This window comes from Cryptomeria japonica, chromosome 2 (genome assembly GCF_030272615.1).
Source record: "Cryptomeria japonica chromosome 2, Sugi_1.0, whole genome shotgun sequence".
NCBI lineage: Eukaryota > Viridiplantae > Streptophyta > Pinopsida > Cupressales > Cupressaceae > Cryptomeria > Cryptomeria japonica.
The window spans coordinates 190501914-190520206 of record NC_081406.1 but is presented as its reverse complement, the minus strand read 5'-3'; the positions used below and the strand labels follow the sequence as shown (position 1 = coordinate 190520206).

General features: G+C 33.9%; 1 protein-coding gene across 1 annotated transcript; it reads right to left on the bottom strand.

Annotated features, from left to right (window-relative positions):
- Nucleotides 1-8308: 8308 nt before the first annotated feature.
- Nucleotides 8309-11978, bottom strand: LOC131049135 (protein NUCLEAR FUSION DEFECTIVE 4). The gene is made up of 3 exons (XM_057983165.1): nucleotides 11276-11978; nucleotides 9623-10519; nucleotides 8309-9195 (listed from the first exon to the last, which is right to left on the bottom strand). Exons 1-3 carry the CDS (start codon nucleotides 11609-11611, stop codon nucleotides 8728-8730), a joined length of 1701 nt encoding a protein of 566 aa, XP_057839148.1. The 5' UTR covers nucleotides 11612-11978; the 3' UTR covers nucleotides 8309-8727.
- Between the last annotated feature and the right edge of the window lie 6315 nt (nucleotides 11979-18293).

The following is an 18293-nucleotide window of genomic DNA, read 5'->3' as shown; positions in this document are numbered from 1 at the left end:
TGTGTTTTGACCTATTGATTTTTTTATGAATACGTTTACTTAACTATAAATTAATTTAAAAGATAATAGTACAATATTTAAAAATAAGTGGTAGAAGTATATGTTTCAAAGTTCAAACAGAATTAAGTTCAAACAATAACAAGTCATACGATAAAGTTGGCACAAAATATAAAAACAAGTATTGAATCAATACGAGGAGATCTTTATGATCAAGATGACCTTAAATATTATCAAAGGCAAAATTATCATTAACCAAACCCCCCTGGTGAGTACACGTTCTTCCTCAACAATATCTTCTAAAGGTCGTTGAGCATCCACCAAAAAATGGTCAATTCTGACCAATGAACCTTACAAAAATTGGGCAACTAGGAGCACCATCCTAGAATAGGAGGAAACGGGTAGTCATGAGTGCTAGGACTAATCATTGACGTGATTATCTCTATTTCATGGGGACTAGGAACCATGGTCTTGTCTAGTAGACTAGCTACAACCTTAATAGCATCCTCAAGCGGGGGAAGAAGAAGGAGGTGAAACTTTGACAACAATGAAAGGGGTATTGTCCCAGAGGTCCAAAAGCTCCTACAAGTGGACCACCTCAAGTGCAACTTTACTAGCTTGCACTTGGATCTACATAAGCAAATTAGATCAAATCATAACTTTATTGTTAAAAGAGAAATGAACATCTTGAAGAAAGAATAGAATTTCATCTTTCCAAATGCTATAAAAATGTTCACCTTTAAAATATACCAAATATAGTTATACTTGAAAGGGAGACAAGGAAACAAAAAGGGATTAGGTCTAAAAGGCCTAACAAACCATGAATACAATTCCAAGGTTCTTGAGATCTAGTGCGAAACTAGAAAGGATACTTGAGATTCTACAATTGTCTGCAAAATAGACAATGAGGCTAATTAACTCCCAAATTCATTAATAAAATTCGAGCAAAAGATCATGATAAGATTACACCAAGAAAAGTGACCCAGTATATGCTCAAGAATAGTAGACCTAACAGCCTAGAACCTATGATGTCAAGTTTTCAAAGAGGATTAAAGTTGCTAGTGATGATTTAGCGAGCCAACCATGGGAAGATGGGGAGAAAAACCCAAATATCTCTTACATGGCTTATAATTACAAAATGGTATATTACGATACCATTTTTCTTTTTTCCAATAAAGTTTAAAAGATCTAACTCCAATTTTTGGGACCATTTAAGGAAGAATGACATCAATAATAGCCTTAAAGGCATATTGATCTTCATTAGATAATTTGCATTTTCTTTTGAGCTACAGATCAAAAAAAAAAAATTGGTATCTTAATGAATGAGATCTAGAAGAGTTTTATTGCCTCATCTTTATTCCCTTACATATTTATTTAGGGTATTTGTCTTTAGGTATGAATTTGCTATTCCCTTTATTTATTAAATTTCCTAGGGATTTAGAAAGAAAAGCCTCACATTAGGCCTTATCAAAATTACCACACACCTTGTCCCAAAAGGCTTTGTAAAATTAATAGGTAAATTCATCCAGACTAGGAGGTTTATCATTAGAATTTATGAAAAATGGCATATGCTATAAATCTTCTTTGATAAGAAACTAATCATAAAGGATGATTTGTGAGTTAAAAACATGGTACAAGATACCACATTTAAGAATTACCACAAAGTAGCAACATTCTCTAGGGTGTACACTTGAGCAATAAAAACTTTCTCATAGTGTTGAACAAAGGCTTGAAAAATATCAAGAAGCTTATTAAGGATTTTTTTCTCTTCTTTGATTTGCTTAATTTTTTAAGATATGTGGTGATCTCATTAAGCCTCTAATAATTCTTTCAATAATTTTTTTATAATCTTAAGCTAATAGAGCTAAGATTTTATTTGAACTCCATGCACAAATATTTGAGCATCTACAACCTATTTTTGGTGTTGGATCTAAGCCACTCTAAGCTAAGTGGCCAAGTCAAAAGGCCCCACTTTGGAGTGGTGGTGACCTAGTGAAGCTTTGAGGTAATATTCTTATACAACTAGTGATAGAAATAGGCTATTTGATATCCATAGATGTAGATAAATCAATAAGTGGTTGCACCATTCCACTATGTCATACATCTAGTCTCATGAATGGGATGTAACTCTAGGATTTTAACATGTTGAATCTGAGTAGATGTAGCCTTATGATTGAGCATTGATGTGTTTAGAAAGAATTAGTCTTTATGGCCTTAGGTTTAACAAACTACCACTCAATAAAGAACTATATTGGAAAATATTCTAAATGAACAATGTCTAACAAAGGGTTCACTAGCAATGAATAACAGATAACAAAAAAAAGGACCATGTTAACACCATAACATAATCGAGATGCTTGGGCACTCTATCAAGCCCTACTCTAATATTTCTCCAAGTGTATCTCATCACATGATCTTGGTAGCGACCAAGATTAGGATTTAAAAGTCTCAATTTGTTGTACATGTAGAACCATAACTCTCTTTTGATAATATTCCACTACATTGATAAGGCCCTAGACTTATAGGTTATTTCAAAAATATTACAATCTTTGTATGGAATAGAAATGCCAATAGGAAGTGAATTTACAATCCACCTTAGAGGGTATATCTCACAACATTATCATACATTTGAAGAATAAACATTAATAACATTACAGTAATGATTATTAATGTTGAAAAGAGCCCACAATGGCAATGATTAGTTAGTGGGATCACATCCCTAGTCAATTAAGTATTGATGCCAATTAGGAGAGGAAGTTGGAAACACTACCCTAACCTACTTCATGATCTTACTACACAAATAATAGCTTGAAGGCTATATGACATGGTAAGATGTAAAAAGAAACTAAAAATTTAAACTCTTGTAAATAAATAATTTCTAAACATGAAAACTATATTCAAGCATCTTGAAAAGATTAACTTTGGAGTGGTCCATTAGACCTTGAACATTCTAGGAGACATAATTCATAAAAATGTGTTAAATTCATCTCCTCGTTATATAGAACTCATGGAGTGTGGAATAAATATTCTATAAAAGAGCATCACTTTATTTAAAAATTCATATGTAAGAGTTAAGTTGGACAAGTCTCTATTTTTATAGCACATATTCTTCCTCTTATAGATTCCCCTATGGTCTACAAGACTTATATTCCAAAATAGAGGAGGGAAAGCATGCCAAGTAGTACATTAGCTAGTGATTGAGGTAATAATGGAATTGCTAGTGAGGCTCTCACATCTTTCACTTAAAAATTATCCACAAGAGGAGATAGAGTATATTTTTTAGACTCTGAAAGCTTTGAAACATATTCTCTTCACCATTGGGGCTTGAAGAAGGCTTTGGGGAAAGAATTTACAAAATTTATAGGCTTTGTGATTAAAAATTATGTATCATCCTTCCTCCTTTTATATAAGAATATAAGAGAGAAATGTGAAATATGATAAATTGAATAAAAATTACTTGAGGAATATTATAAAATAAAGTGCATAGATAGCTATGAGGAGATTTGAAATACCTCTTCAATGCCACAAAAATTACAAAAAATGAAGATACAAGAAAAAAATTATGAGTTTGCAAGCTATAAATGAAGCTCTAACTTTGATAGATAATAAATGTTTCAAAAAGTTTAAGTTTGAGACCTACACTGCTATAAACTATGTAGAACCAAATTTATGAAGATATCTTAATTTTGAAAAAAATTACTTTATTTGCCTTATGAAAAATAGGTAAAAACAAAACTTTTGAAATGATTGGAGGGGATTTGGTTGTTTTTTTATTAAGAGTAAATAGGTTTTGAGGGGAGAAGAAACCCCGTACAACAGGTTCTGAGGGGACTCGAAACCCCACAGGTTTTGAAGGGACCCAAAACCCCACAGGTTTTGAAGGGACCCGAAACCCTCAGATTTTCCCAAGATCTGGAACCCACAATACAACATTGCTAAAAGAAAAGAACATCAACATACTAGCACACAAACCACAAACTGGACATAAAATCATCCCTAACACATAAACAAGGGTTTTACAAGGCTCCCTTAACCTACAGATTTTTCCATGGGTGTATCCAGGAACCCATCACCTTCAACAACACCATATTATGATAGATCAACATATACTCACAATCTGGACTAATGGGGGTTTTGAAAGGCTCCCCTAACCTTCATCGTGGGTTTTAAATTGGCTCCCAAAACCAACAAATAAGGGTTTTCCCAGGCTCCCTTAACCTATAACAAATTTTTCAGCTTGCCAATAGCACAACTAACCCTTAACCAAAAACCACAACTGGCCAAACTGGGCCCTTTAAAATTACTAGCATCCAACTTGCTTGTGAGAAAAACAAGGCTCCCACGACCAGCACACACGAAAAATTAAAAAACCTGAAAGCACACATGGGGGTTTTGAAAGGCTCCCCTAACCTTCAAGACATACACAAGGAGGGTTTTGGAAGGCTCCCTAAAACCCCTAAAATGTCTAGAAAGCAGGGACAAAAAAGCCCAGACCTTACTAGGAAGACCCATAAGAAAGTAATGGTAGGTAGCCTCAACCAGCAGTTCAAGCAACAACCTCACCAAAATGGCCTTCTCACACCATCTCCCCACCTCATTAGGGAAGAGGTCCACCTCAATAGGACAAGAAAGAAGATGGATCATCAACCTTGAAAACTCTCTCGCTGCAAGCAGAAACCCGATCGCTCTCAACCACCAAATCTCTGCCTGTATAGGAGAAAGAGGCACCTCAGATAGGCTAGGAGGAGAGTAGCCCATAATCCCACACATAACAGTCATGGACCAGCAAAGAAAAATCCCCTCCACCTCAATAGGAGGACTTCCTAGAACAGAGAAAAAGTCGAGCAACCTCAAGATAAAAATAGAACAAGATAAGCACATGAAGTCTTCGAGAGGAAGCTCATGAAAAAAACCCCTTAGAAACACAAAGATCTCCCTCATGGAGACCCCGAATAGCTCCAAAATTGTCCCCAAGGGGAGAGGGGAAACCAAGAAAAAAAGATAAAACACTACACCTAGAGTGCCCTCAGATCCCAAACCACCGAGAGAGAGCACACGACAGACAGATCAAAGAAGGCAACCTCCATAGCATCCAAGCCGTCCTCCTCACAAAAAGCCTCAAGCACAGAGTAACGTCACACACCAAAACCACACCACCCATCAGAAGGAGAAACAACCAGGCAGACTCCATACCATGAGATAAGCTCCCAGACACAAAAATCACAACCATTGGCCCTCAGAAGCAACAAAATACTAGTACGTCGCACCACAGAGGTGACCCCAAACACCACGTCCACCACATATCTCCTATTGCAGGCAAAGCCCCACAAAACAACACAACACCCAAGCACAAACGAAGAAAACACCACCAAGGAAAGGTAAGGAGCACAGAGGGAGGTCTGCATCGCTATCGCCATGTGCACCTTCAGATTCCTCTACTTCCCCTGTTGAAACCCTAGTCTCACCTCGCCTTCCTCTCCTGCTCACCATCCTACAATAATTGTATTGGAGGGGGTTTGGTTTTTGGTGGGCTAAAAAATAGTAGTTTTGCTAACCTAGGTGGTAAGTGGGTCATGATTAGGTAGATATGAGGCCATTATTGAGTGGTGACTTGAAGTGGCACACCCTAGAAGGTGACAAAGTCTTGACTAGGTGACGACATGGATAAGTTAGGGATAACCAATGGTAACCCCTACCATAACTTTATCAACTATTAGATTGGAAATCAATTAATAAAATATCTCATCAAAGTATTTAAAAATCATTGTAAATTTTAATAAAAGAATTATCAATATTTTTAAAACCCCTATCAAATAATTTTTTTGACCGCTAAAATTTTATAGGATAATCATTGTTTTATTATAAAATTTATAGTGATAGTGACAACAATAGCGATAGAAATAGTGGTCAGAGCACAACCTGCATAACCCCATACAGTGTACAAATTTCATACATTGTATGGATTTTTTGTTAATTTATTACCTTAAAAAATTACCAAAATTTTATCTGCATGAATTTAAACATTTGGACATGCATTTTTAAGATTTTGGATTTTCTAGATGCAATGATGAAGTCGATTTTGCTCCAGTGTGCTCTATTTTTTGTGCTCAAGGCTAGATCTCTCAAAAAATATAGGAAACCACTTATTTGGTTCTCTAATACCATGTTAGAGTTTATTGTTGAACCCCATAACTCCAAAAGATTACTTACAACATAAAACCAATCACAAAATGATAAAAAAAAATGCAAACTTGAATATTGTATTGATCCAAAAAAGAATCTAAATTATTATTATATACAACAACAAATCCTTATAAAATGAAAAAGAAAAAAAAAACCTATATGAAACCATAGGCAGGTATTAAATTATATCATGACATGTGTCCTCATCTTAAACTATAAAATTAAAAAGTGCATGCCTAATTTTAGTTTGATTATGATAAAACAAAAGAGGACCAAAATAATTAATTTGCTTATTTTCCTATTTACTATAAAAATAGACCCAACTTATGAACCATAAAATCAAGAAAAATGTCTTGAATATGACAAATAGAAGATAGTTCAAAATTGAGGAGGTTGATTTTGTTCTATAGAACCATCCAAGATGTCCAATCTCTATAAGAAAACACATCCATAATCATGTGAATATATTTTTGAAACAGCCCAAAAACTTTAATGTAATATTTTTACCCAAGGCAAGCTAGACTTATAGATGAAAAGGGAGCGCCAAATCTTGTAGTGATTAAAGTAAAGAGCATATATAAAACCATTGCTAGGAATGGTTTAACCATGTTAAAGGACTTCCATATGTTACAAACAACAAAATTTTAACTTCAATTTAAATTGGAGCCAAAGTGATAAGAAGGGCCAAATGAAAACCTTACTTTCAAGATTAAATAATTTAACAAGGAGAACCAAACAAAATGCAATCTCTAAGAATAATTTTCTATACCTCTGAGACTTCGATGAAATGGACCATCTATTTAGAACAAATCATATTTTTTGTTTATACACATCAATGATAATGAATCATATATTATCTTGTTGCATGAAGAAAATATAATGGGAGAATATCTTGGGTCTACATGGCATTCATCCTAAGAAATCACACATAAACCTGACAAGTTCTTCATAAGCTACTTTAGATGGAACACAATAAAAGTATTAATAGAAATGCATTGTAACTACATGAGAACTTTAATTTTAATAAAACTTACTTCTCAAAGAGAGAAACTTTGTTGGCTAATGAGAAAAAAAATTCCACTTACTAAATAAAAAACCAACACAGAGTGGAGGGCATGCTCTTAACTTGAAAAAATGAATTGCAAAAAATACAAACATTCTGTTTATAATATTTCTAAGAGCATTTATGTTTCATCAATAAAGTATAAAACATTTACTCTATGTGTAGTACTTGGTCGTAGCCACACTATAAGTTGCTTAATGAATTTGTGTTTATTTGGAGTGAATAATATGTGCAAATTTTGATTAGTTGATTTATAGGTTAACACAAAAATATTGAAATATAGCTTTTAATTACTTTATAAACAAATGTGTATAATTTGTAAGCACCACAATAATATCTACTTGTTATCGATTCATTATATTCTTTAGCATCATCTTATCTAACTCTCTAGTACTATGTATTGTGTGTTATGATCCAAGTTGAAAGCCAACCAAGTAGGTTCTCTAATTTCACTCCAAAAAGAGCACCTTGTATAATGGATCTTGAACAAAAATTTCTTTGATATTTATATCAAATAATTAACAAAAGCTATGCATATATATAACCTACCACATAGTATACAACTCATGAGAGAGTTTCAATAGTAGAACCAAAAAGCTAGCCAAAATCCCTATGCATGTAATTAAACTAATGGATAATGCTCAAAACCCTTATAGATTGACATATCAATCCATCATTACCACTCACGTAAGGCACATTAGAATCCTACTATCCTAAACCAAGATCACCCCACATGGTTAGCCTAGCCCAAGACCATGTTGTATAAGTTTCCTAGTCCAAGACAAGATTACATATGTAGTTCTATCATAAACAAAGCAAATCTCAAAACATCTATTTATTACATTTTAAAAGACTCTTTTTCTCCCTCAATTTCTCTTTCTAGAATAAAATCCTATTCTCATTTTTAAGATTCTTTAAAGATATTGAAAAAATTGTTCTCACCACTATATGTCTCAATTTACTAAATTTCAAAAGACACCTTTTTCTCTCTCAATTTCCTTTTTAAGATAAAATCCAATTCCCTTTCTTAAGATTCTTAAAGATATGAAAAAAATTGTTCTTACCATTATGCGTCTCTCATTCAATGGCACTTTAATTCATCCACAACAAAACGACCTTTAAAAAGAAAAATCTCTAATAAGTTCAAAGAAGCTTCAAAAAACCGGGATCTCTGTCCTGCTTTCACGATCCCGATTTCATTGCCTTAAAATGGTTATAGTAATGCGTGGCCTCTATTGAATGGTTGCATTCAAACAGTAACGACAAATGTAGAAGAAAGATTTGTCCAAACATTTTCGTTGTCTCTACGCCGAGTCCTACCACGAAGATGGAATTTAAAAATTTAGCCTTTTTTGCTGTTTTGACAGGACAGATTTCGTAAATGTTTGTGCAACCGACATGAACCATAGCTTTCAAAAAGAAACTGTTGAGAAATTGGGGTTGTAATGAAAGGAAGGCAGGAATATGAGTTTTATATTACTTTGTCAATTGTGATTTTGGCGTTGTCTGTGGATAGATTCGTACAATTCACGCGTTCTGAGACACAAGATCACGCACAGAATGATTCCAAAGGAACAAACGCATCCCCACAGCACAAAAGTTTTATGGAAGCACTGTTTTCCGATGCACACATGTCGCCCTTTTCCAGAACTGTCATAAATGATTCCTGCAATTTCTCCGAAAAGAATGGAGCCCAATGCAATATTCGTTACCACAATGTTGTGATTCACAGCAAAATGTTCCATCCCAAATAGCTCTGAGGATACAGGAATGGCTATGCTGGTTATGGCTCCTGAAGAAGTTCCAACAATGGCGGTGCTCAGGTAAAGGACTGTAGCGCTCATTGGATTGAGCAGAGCCATCATGAAGAATGCTATTGACATGGGTACCATCCATATTGCTATCCATGCAGTCCGAGGCATCTTTCTGCAGCTTTCAAACGCCGTCCATTGCTGATACACGGAAAAAAAGAACAATTCTTTCAAAATATATGGTCTACAATCATACTGAGCATTTATAGACTTTAAATAGAACATAGAATGTTACAATAGAAAAGCTTTCGGTAGGGAGTTCAAAAGCATATTTTAATGGTTCGAAATAAATAAAAAAGTATAATCACTAGTGGCGTAAAAGAATCGGTACGCAGAGGCACCACCCATTGAAGTGTTCAGCGAAATATTTCATTATTGATTTGATTGGTACTGGTGATTCATCTGAAATTATATTAATTTTTCTATAAAAAAATTTATGATTAAACAAATCAAAACTTAAAATAACCATCGACTCACTTTTTCCTTTATTTTTTTGGGTTTTTGGATCACAATGTTCGTGGCTAGCTAATGGGTGTGATTTATAATGGCACATAGAGTTAAAGAATACCTGGATGTAATCAGGACACCCTGAAGCAATTCGTCCGAAAAATCCGAAGGAGGAAACCAGAGACACTAGAATCGGTGTTTTGGTATATCCCAGGGACTGTAGAATCTGACCCAGGTTGTTTATATATATTAAACCCACAGTTCCTCCACAGAAATATACCAAGTAATATAACCAGAAATCAATGCTTGATAAGAGTTGCTTGATGCTGTGCTCCTCTCCCAGGGATGGACTTGATCTGTGTAGAGCCCTCTGTTGGTCTTCCAGTCCTATGTCAAGAGTTGTATTGTCTATGGCTTCTTGGGTAGTGATGGAATTTTCTTGAAAAGTTTCATGGATGATGGAATTGTCTCTTTCTGCACTTTTTGGGTCGTGTTCTTCCTGAATCGGTCTTGAGCTTGAATTGTAATTCGATATTATTGTCGTTTTGGTGGCATCCATGCCAAAGGCTAACTTTAAGGGTACGTAGAGGGGGGAAAGTAGGAGTATAATCAACACAGACATGTAAATTCCTTCTGTCCTACGATTTGTATGGGGTATGAATTCATATAGTATGGAGTATATGACAGTGACAATAGCAATCAGAGTGAATAGCGTCATGATTCTCTTATCTCCCTCCTCTTCCTTGGCCATCTTCAACTGAGAAACATGAAGCAGGATTGCTGAAATTAGGGCAACTATTGCAGGAACCACAGAGCTCAACAGTAAGTAAGATGAGGGGTGCCCCGGATCTATCACTGAGGAAAGACAGGTATAAATAACAGCGCTTAGCCCTGAATAGCTTGTGCTTAAACCAGAAGCAATTCCTCTACTGTTGGGAAAGTTGCCTACGGCGGCCATGAAGCTTACAGTGTTGAACCAGCAGATGCTATTGCCAGCCAGAAAGCACAACATGCATACCTGCAATGATATCCACAACATGTACCCAATACATATCAAAATCCATGACAAACAGGAAAAGTTTACTCAAAACAGATTTCAACTCAAAAAAATATTTAAAAATATTTCAGTACAATTGTCATTGTCTTTTGAATTGAAAAAATTTGATCTAATCTATAAAAGTATCATCTAGATATCTACCGTATGAACTTTACCATTAAAATAAATATCTTTTGACTTAAAAAAACACGACCCAATTAGTAAAATGAAATTTTTCAAATTAACTTTAGAAATAGCCAGGATGGCACAAAAGTTGGATTTTTGGTTGACAATGAGCAAGAGCACGATTATAGACTCTAACCTATTGAGTTATTTTCCCAAAAATGTCATTACCGATCACGGGGCCACAATCTTTACGTAAGCCTGACGAGAGTTTTTGGTAATAAAAAGCATTAATCTAAAACCAAAATCCTGTAGTTAAACCTCGATCGTTGCCAGCTGTCTTTACATTAAAGTTTTGCATAGATGCTTACGTTAATTGGAGGAGAAGTTAGAGTTTATTCTGAACCAAAAAAAAACTCAATAGACCTCGAAGCTTCACGTACAAAGAAAATGCAATCTACAACTATCAGAGTGGGGCAGCATAAGGAAACAATTAATCTTTTATATTCAATTTGTGGGTAAAAAACATAAAGTCATTATGAATACACTTCACCATTACTGACACTTATACATACAACTCCTGGAGTAAAAACACAAAGGAGGGGAGAAGAAAACCTGCCAGTAGGCCAAAGGGCCAATGATTTGAGTTAACATGAACCACTGAACACCATAGCCCACCATTCCCAAGCTCATGGCAATGCTCAGCACAGCCCAAGTAGGGAAAAGCATGGACACAACACCAGAAACCCACCCAGTGAATTTGCCAAGATCAGAAGCCACCGCCAAATTGTTTAGTCTAGTCTGGTTAATACCCATAGTCTTCTTCAGATCAGAAGAATAGTTAGAAAATATGAAGTTGGTGCCATTGACAGATTGAAGCCATATCGCTGCAACCATACAAATACACCGTTTCACGGCAGCACTGTTATTCCAATAGCTGCCTCTACCCATTGTTTTAGGGTTTGGCAAACAGAAAACTTCTGAGCTTCTTTCCTTAGTTTTCTTCTCAAATGTGATCCAATTTTTCAAAGAGGTGACAGAGCTGAGAGAGATGAGGAGGAAGAGACACTTTTAGACCATTTCTTCTCAAATGTGATCCAATTTTTCAAAGAGGTGACAGAGCTGAGAGAGATGAGGAGGAAGAGACACTTTTAGACCATACATACCATTGGCATTTGTTTGTCAAACATCATGGAGAAATAAATTTGATAGCACGCACTCTAGGATAGACTCTTGACAATGATATGGGTAAGGCCAAAATCAGGGCTAGTACCTTTCGAAAGCGAAAACATCGAAGTGGAAACTCTGAATCCACACAATTATCTTTATCCCCATCAATTGTTTAATTAAGACATTCTTTTCGGCATGGTTACGCTTAAAGCACTCATTTCTTCTTTTCCCAAATTTATAGCTTACGTAATTATTACGTCTATATTACATCAGCAGGTGTTCACGTGTAGAACTGTGCATGGCCCGTTTGGACTTCTCTGAGACTTCATGTGTTAAATTAGGGAAGAATATCAGTTACGGTATCAGTTATCATTCATGTTTCAATTATGTTTATTCTTTGTTCATTCAATTTTCAATTATTAATTTTAAAGAAGCAAAACTAATTTATTAATAAATCCTACATATATTAATAATTGCTCACTTTTACTTTTTTTGTTATATAATTGATTTATTTGTGATCATTAAAATTCGATTTACCGTTTAGTTTAAGATATGTTTCTTATGAGAAACTTGAGAAAAGAAAGAAGGAAAGAATGAAATGCAGTGTGAAAAGGAGGTTTCAAGTCAGGCGGCTTGTCTCAAGCTAACTTCCCAAACTCTTTTTTGGGCCCATTTCTTCTTTAGGAATCTAGGGTTTGATGGTGACACACATTTAGACGGGCTATATTTAAGGAGGGGATTGGGAAGCCATAAATGAAGTTCCCAAGTCCATGTATATTTTATTTTTATCTTATATTTTGATCCATTCGTAAGCTATACGTACCGACAATCTATTCTATTGAGATTTGACGCCTGTTGTAAGTCACTGTGAAGTCATGGCATTTGTATTTAAAGAAAATCAAGGTGTACAAAACGTAAATTATGGTGGCATGTGTTCCCCAACTCGAGCATTTTTTCAGTTTTTTAGTGGCAAATATTGTTAGTTTATAGGGTTTGTTCAATAGTATTTTGTGCCTTTAATGGACAAGGAGAATCCTGTCTGGTGTCATCTGATCTACTTTACCATTCTTGTTGATGGTTTTGATTGAATTCCATTGAATGTGGAACATTATTTTCCCACAAGGTTTTAAACATAACTTTGTCTTGATCATTAGAAACGTACTACATATTCTCACGTAGCTACATATTGCTTTACTATATATATTTGTAAACAACAATAAAAGTTTGATTTTGTTGCACGACACCCATATGTTGAAGTTTACTTTGTATCTCAACTGCATTAAACAAGAAGAAAAAAGACAAGGCGATCAACCTCTTTAGAATCTAATGACGGCCACTTAGAGGTATCTTACTTTTAAGGACAATAATTTATGATAAATATAATTTGTGGGTTATTAGTGGATAGTAGGAAATATTAAAGGTATGTATGTTTTTCAATAAAAAACAAACTTTTGTAATAAAAAAATAATTATAGGAAAAAATTAAAGTGTTCTAGATGTGGGACATATTATTATGCTTTCACCCACCTACAAAAAGTAAATGTCGGTTACTATTTATGCGTGTATCATTGATGTTCATATCTTTTAGGGTAACATTTCTACATCATGACAACCCATCATAGCTTTGAGAATTTCTTCAAAAATATATCTCTAAATACTAAAACAACCAAAAAAACACTAATCCTCTCACAAAAGAACTCCCAATGAGGTTACTCCCGCTCACTCATACTCAACTCAATTTTTGAATTTTCGCCCCTCTAACTCGGGGCTACTACATGTGGGATATTACATGGATCTTCTCCTTTGGTTTTTCTTGTCTTAGTGGCTTCTCATGTCATGCCTTCAGTTTCCCCTGGACTCCATTTCCTTCCCCAGTGGTGGGGTCAAATTTAGCTACCATGGTGGTTTTCTCTCATCTAGAGTTGATTGCGGATCTCTCTTCGACCTCTCCAATTGTGGTTGTTGCTAGCTCCCTTCCTTGTAGGTTTACTTTTATGGACCCTGCAATTGGGTCTCTTTCAATTTCTCCATCTACTAGGGATGTGTTTGATTCCCCCATCTTGGTTTTGTTGTTGTTGTCATCAAACCTCATGTTGGTGGTGCTCTATCCAATGCCTCTTCTCTTGTCTCTTTTGTTGTTGTTGTTGTTGTTAAGGGTTCTAATGCTTATGGTCCTACTCTAGGTAAGGCTTTCTCTTTTCCTACTCATTGGGCCCCTCTTTCTTGTCCCTGTTGCACTCATTTTTTTGTTGGAACAAGTTGTTCTTGATTGTAAATCTTATTATCTGAGTAGGGGTTTGATTTGTACATTTTATAATTTTTGACCCTCCCTTCTTGATCTCCATGGTTAGATCTTTGAACATTGGTCATCCTTGATCAAGTGTATGGTTAATCTTTACCCTTTAGCCAAAGGTTTCATTATTTCTTTCTTTCACACTTGTGAAGATAGACACGATGTTTTTGACAGGGGTGTCTCATTGTGGGATTCACACCCCCTTTTGTTGCATCCTTGGTCCCCTTCCTTTAATACACTATTTCTTATTTGGGTGAGATTACCTTATCTCCCCTTACAATTTTGGGTTACAGATGCCCTTCAATCCAATGGTAATTTTATTGGTCACTTCTTGAAGGTTGACATTGCTTCAAAAAAATTGCTCACACTACCTATGCTCATGTTCTGGTGGAATTTGATCTTACTAAGGCTTTGCTTGGTGAGATTGTATTGTAGAATTTTTATCATTGTAAGGTGCTCCAAATTATTAAAATATTAAATTACATAAATACATTGATTCACACATAATCAAGCATGCATTTTATTTTATTTTCTCAAATATATAAGAATTGTATCATGGTAATAGATTTCGACACAATGTTTAAAACATGAGATATTTCATTTACAAGAGACGATAAGGTCGATTAGAATGAGTGCATAAAATACATAGCTAGTTATAATCCTAATAGGAGTTCCAACATTTATCTCCCACAAGCACACCATAGACAAGAACATTGACAGAGTTTTTTTCCACTAGCAACTATGAAGAAATTATGCTTCCTTAAAGTTCTTCATGACATGACGAACCATCGACCTTGCATGAGGATGCCTAGCAATTCAAAATTGGCAGGGTGATGGAATCCAATGTAGAATAATATACCTACATTCTAAGATGATAATGTCTCAACACTATGATATGGAAGATAGTGTAAAATGAAATGATTCAAATAAATAGCACATACTAAGAGATCAAGTAGTAAGCTTTGACCAAAGAACTTTTTGAGTTGACTATCAATAGATAAGTTAAAGCATGTAGAATAAACCTTCTCTCAAAAATTACCCTTCTCTTTACTCCATATTTGGCACTCATCAAAAATAAAATGCACATTGAAACACACTAATTCATAATAAAGGTTACAAAAGAATACATGAGCATACAAAGGAATACAAGAGTATATAAGTGCATACAAATGCAATAGTCTAAGCATATCCACAAGCCTACAAAAGCACTCATAGGCTTACAAAAGCATCTATCTATGCTTTATCATTGATAATAAGGTTCACTTATGAAAACTAGTTTAACATATTGTTACATAAGAACTAATCATAATGTTTCCCAATCTTGTACAGAATGTATAAAACACTTATGAATGCACAAATAAGCATACAAAAGTTATTATCCAAAATACTTCATAATCATGCATGAGGGAAATGGATACATTCACATATAAGCATACATACATGTGAAATCTTAGGTATATTTTTAGTGAATACAAGAATAAGACAACACATAAGTCCAAGATCCCTTTCATAACTAGTTAACTTCAAAAGTAATCCAAGTGGTTTTCGCACAATTATAACATTAGCAACTATCCTTTACCATTTTCCATATGTCTACTTATCAAGATTTTAACACAACTTAATCACATGTATTCTAAAAAAAATTCCAAGGTACTATTACATTTAGAAGATTTGAAAGATATTGTTCAAAGAATATTATTCAACCTCTAAACTCTAGCATTTCTACAAAGATAAACAACTAATGAATAGCATTATCCTCTCCAAGGCATATTTTTCTAAGATATATTAGAAGAAATATGTATCTACTTAAAAGTCGATAATGTATAAAGATATACTTAATTATAAAAGAAAGAAACAAGCATATGACAATTCACTTTTACGTATGAATCTAGATTCCTCAATGTAGCTTAGGATAATACAATTATTTTTAAAAAGTTGAAGAAAATTATCAAACTTAGACATAGCAACTATATTTATTCTTCTAATCATATATATATATATTACTTACTTACTTACTTACTTACTTACTTACTTACTTAAAGTATATATATATACACATAAATATATGGAATTACGATTATAATTATATTGACTTCTTTTAAATAACTTCTTTCATTTACACAAAAGTTAACTAATAATATGATCATTTATAGTCATTTACACAAAATTTAACTAATAATATGATCATTTATAATAAGATAATAATCTTTTCAGATTCTTTAATAACTCAACTCCTCTATGGCCTCAATTCTTAATCAAAGAATAAGAAAACTAATGCAATATAACCTATTTGTGTGATAAGTTATCTCTTACTTATTTCTCTCTAAATTGTTACCATATTTTTAATAAAGTGGAGCGAACTAATACATTACCTAGAATAGATCATAAGTAACATGCCTACCTAAGCAGTATCAAAGTTTGGCAAGAAAACGGCGTTAACCTTCCTTTAAAGGTTATCTAATGTATGTGACTCCTAGACCAAATAAGATTGACATCTTCAATAAGCATGCACACAATTTAATGGTTCTACCAAATAGAGATTTATTTGATCATGGGATAGTCTTTTCAAGTGGAGGGAAACAATAAACTTGGTCATATCTTCAGAACCTAAAGATAAGTTTGTTGCTTCACTACAAACATAACGAGAAACATAAATAAACCTATCAATGTGTAAGTTGAAGACTTAAGGAAAGTCAATAGTCACAACATTTCTCCAATTGAAAAGAAAGACCAAACACCTGAGAGCCAAGCCATATGGTCCTACAAGTCGACGTTGTATATAAAGGGCATGCAAATAGTGAACTAAAGTCATGATTCCTCTGTGGGTATCGAGGTGATGGTCAAATGGGCTGTAGAAACTTTCAGGCAGAGTTATATTACAAATGATCAGTATTAAATCACACAAATTAAACAATAGTCAATTTTTAAGTGTTTAACACTTTTAAGTCTAAAAATCGAAGTGATTTAGGTCGTCTGACAATTACTGACATGCTCAAACAAGAATATCTTTAATACATTAAGTACACAAAATATAATAAAAATTTATTACAGAGGACTCACGTTCTTAATAAAATTTTGAATACAAATATTGCATCATATTTACAAAGAATAGAATGGTAATTCTTATGGAATCCATGCTCAAATGTTCTCTTCCTTCAAGGATATTGGTTGAGTCTCCAAGTGCATCTGACTACAAAATAATGCTAAAGGAAGGGTAAATGGTTAGAAAGATGAGTAGAAAAAAGTAGCACCAAAGAATGAGAAGTCATTGATTGCAAATGGCAATAGCCACACAAAAATTGCAAGGTCAAAGCACTCGTTCTGCTTCTCTCAAACTTGCATATTGATAAAAAAATGATCAGGTTGAAGCCCCAAACCATAGGTCGATAACAAATATCTGCAATCAGCTCATGACAAAGGCAAATCAATGCCAATTATTGCAGATTGGATCCAAAATGGTGTAATTTGAGGCCAGTATTTGCATAATGGAACACAAACAAAAAATTCTCTATTTTGAGAAAGATTCATATAATAAGTTACAAAATAATTGAGTATTATCTTCCTTGGATGCTAATGAAATATTTTTAAATTAACATGACATTCTCTTAGGTGGTCTCTCCCCATAGTAAAGATTGATATAGATGTGTATAAAACTACAAAACCATGAACAACTCAAAAAGAGTGTTAGTCCAAATGAATTAAACATGAAAATATAATGATATTATATATAGAATTAGAAACATCAAATAAATAAAAATAATAAATAAATGCATTCCTAAAATATAAAATAAGCTACCATAAACGAATAAATTTAGAGAAGTATAAGCAACAAATAAAAAAAACAAAATATACAATTAGTATACGACAATCTATGGGGAGGCCATCCACTAATGAGGAATAGAATACCCCACTGAGAATAGACTATCAATGCTCTTTAGCATAATTTTTGCACCATCAACTACTACCTAGAGGACAATATGAAGAAGTTTTTGATAGGCTAGGAATTCATATCCCATCAATTAACTTTATACACTTAATATGAATGAGATAATATATAATTGGTAAATGATGACAAAAAAGAAAACACTCATGATATTTTTTTATCATGTGATGCAAATGTTATTGAAATAACTAAAATATCAACATATCAATAGGGGGAATTAAAATCATT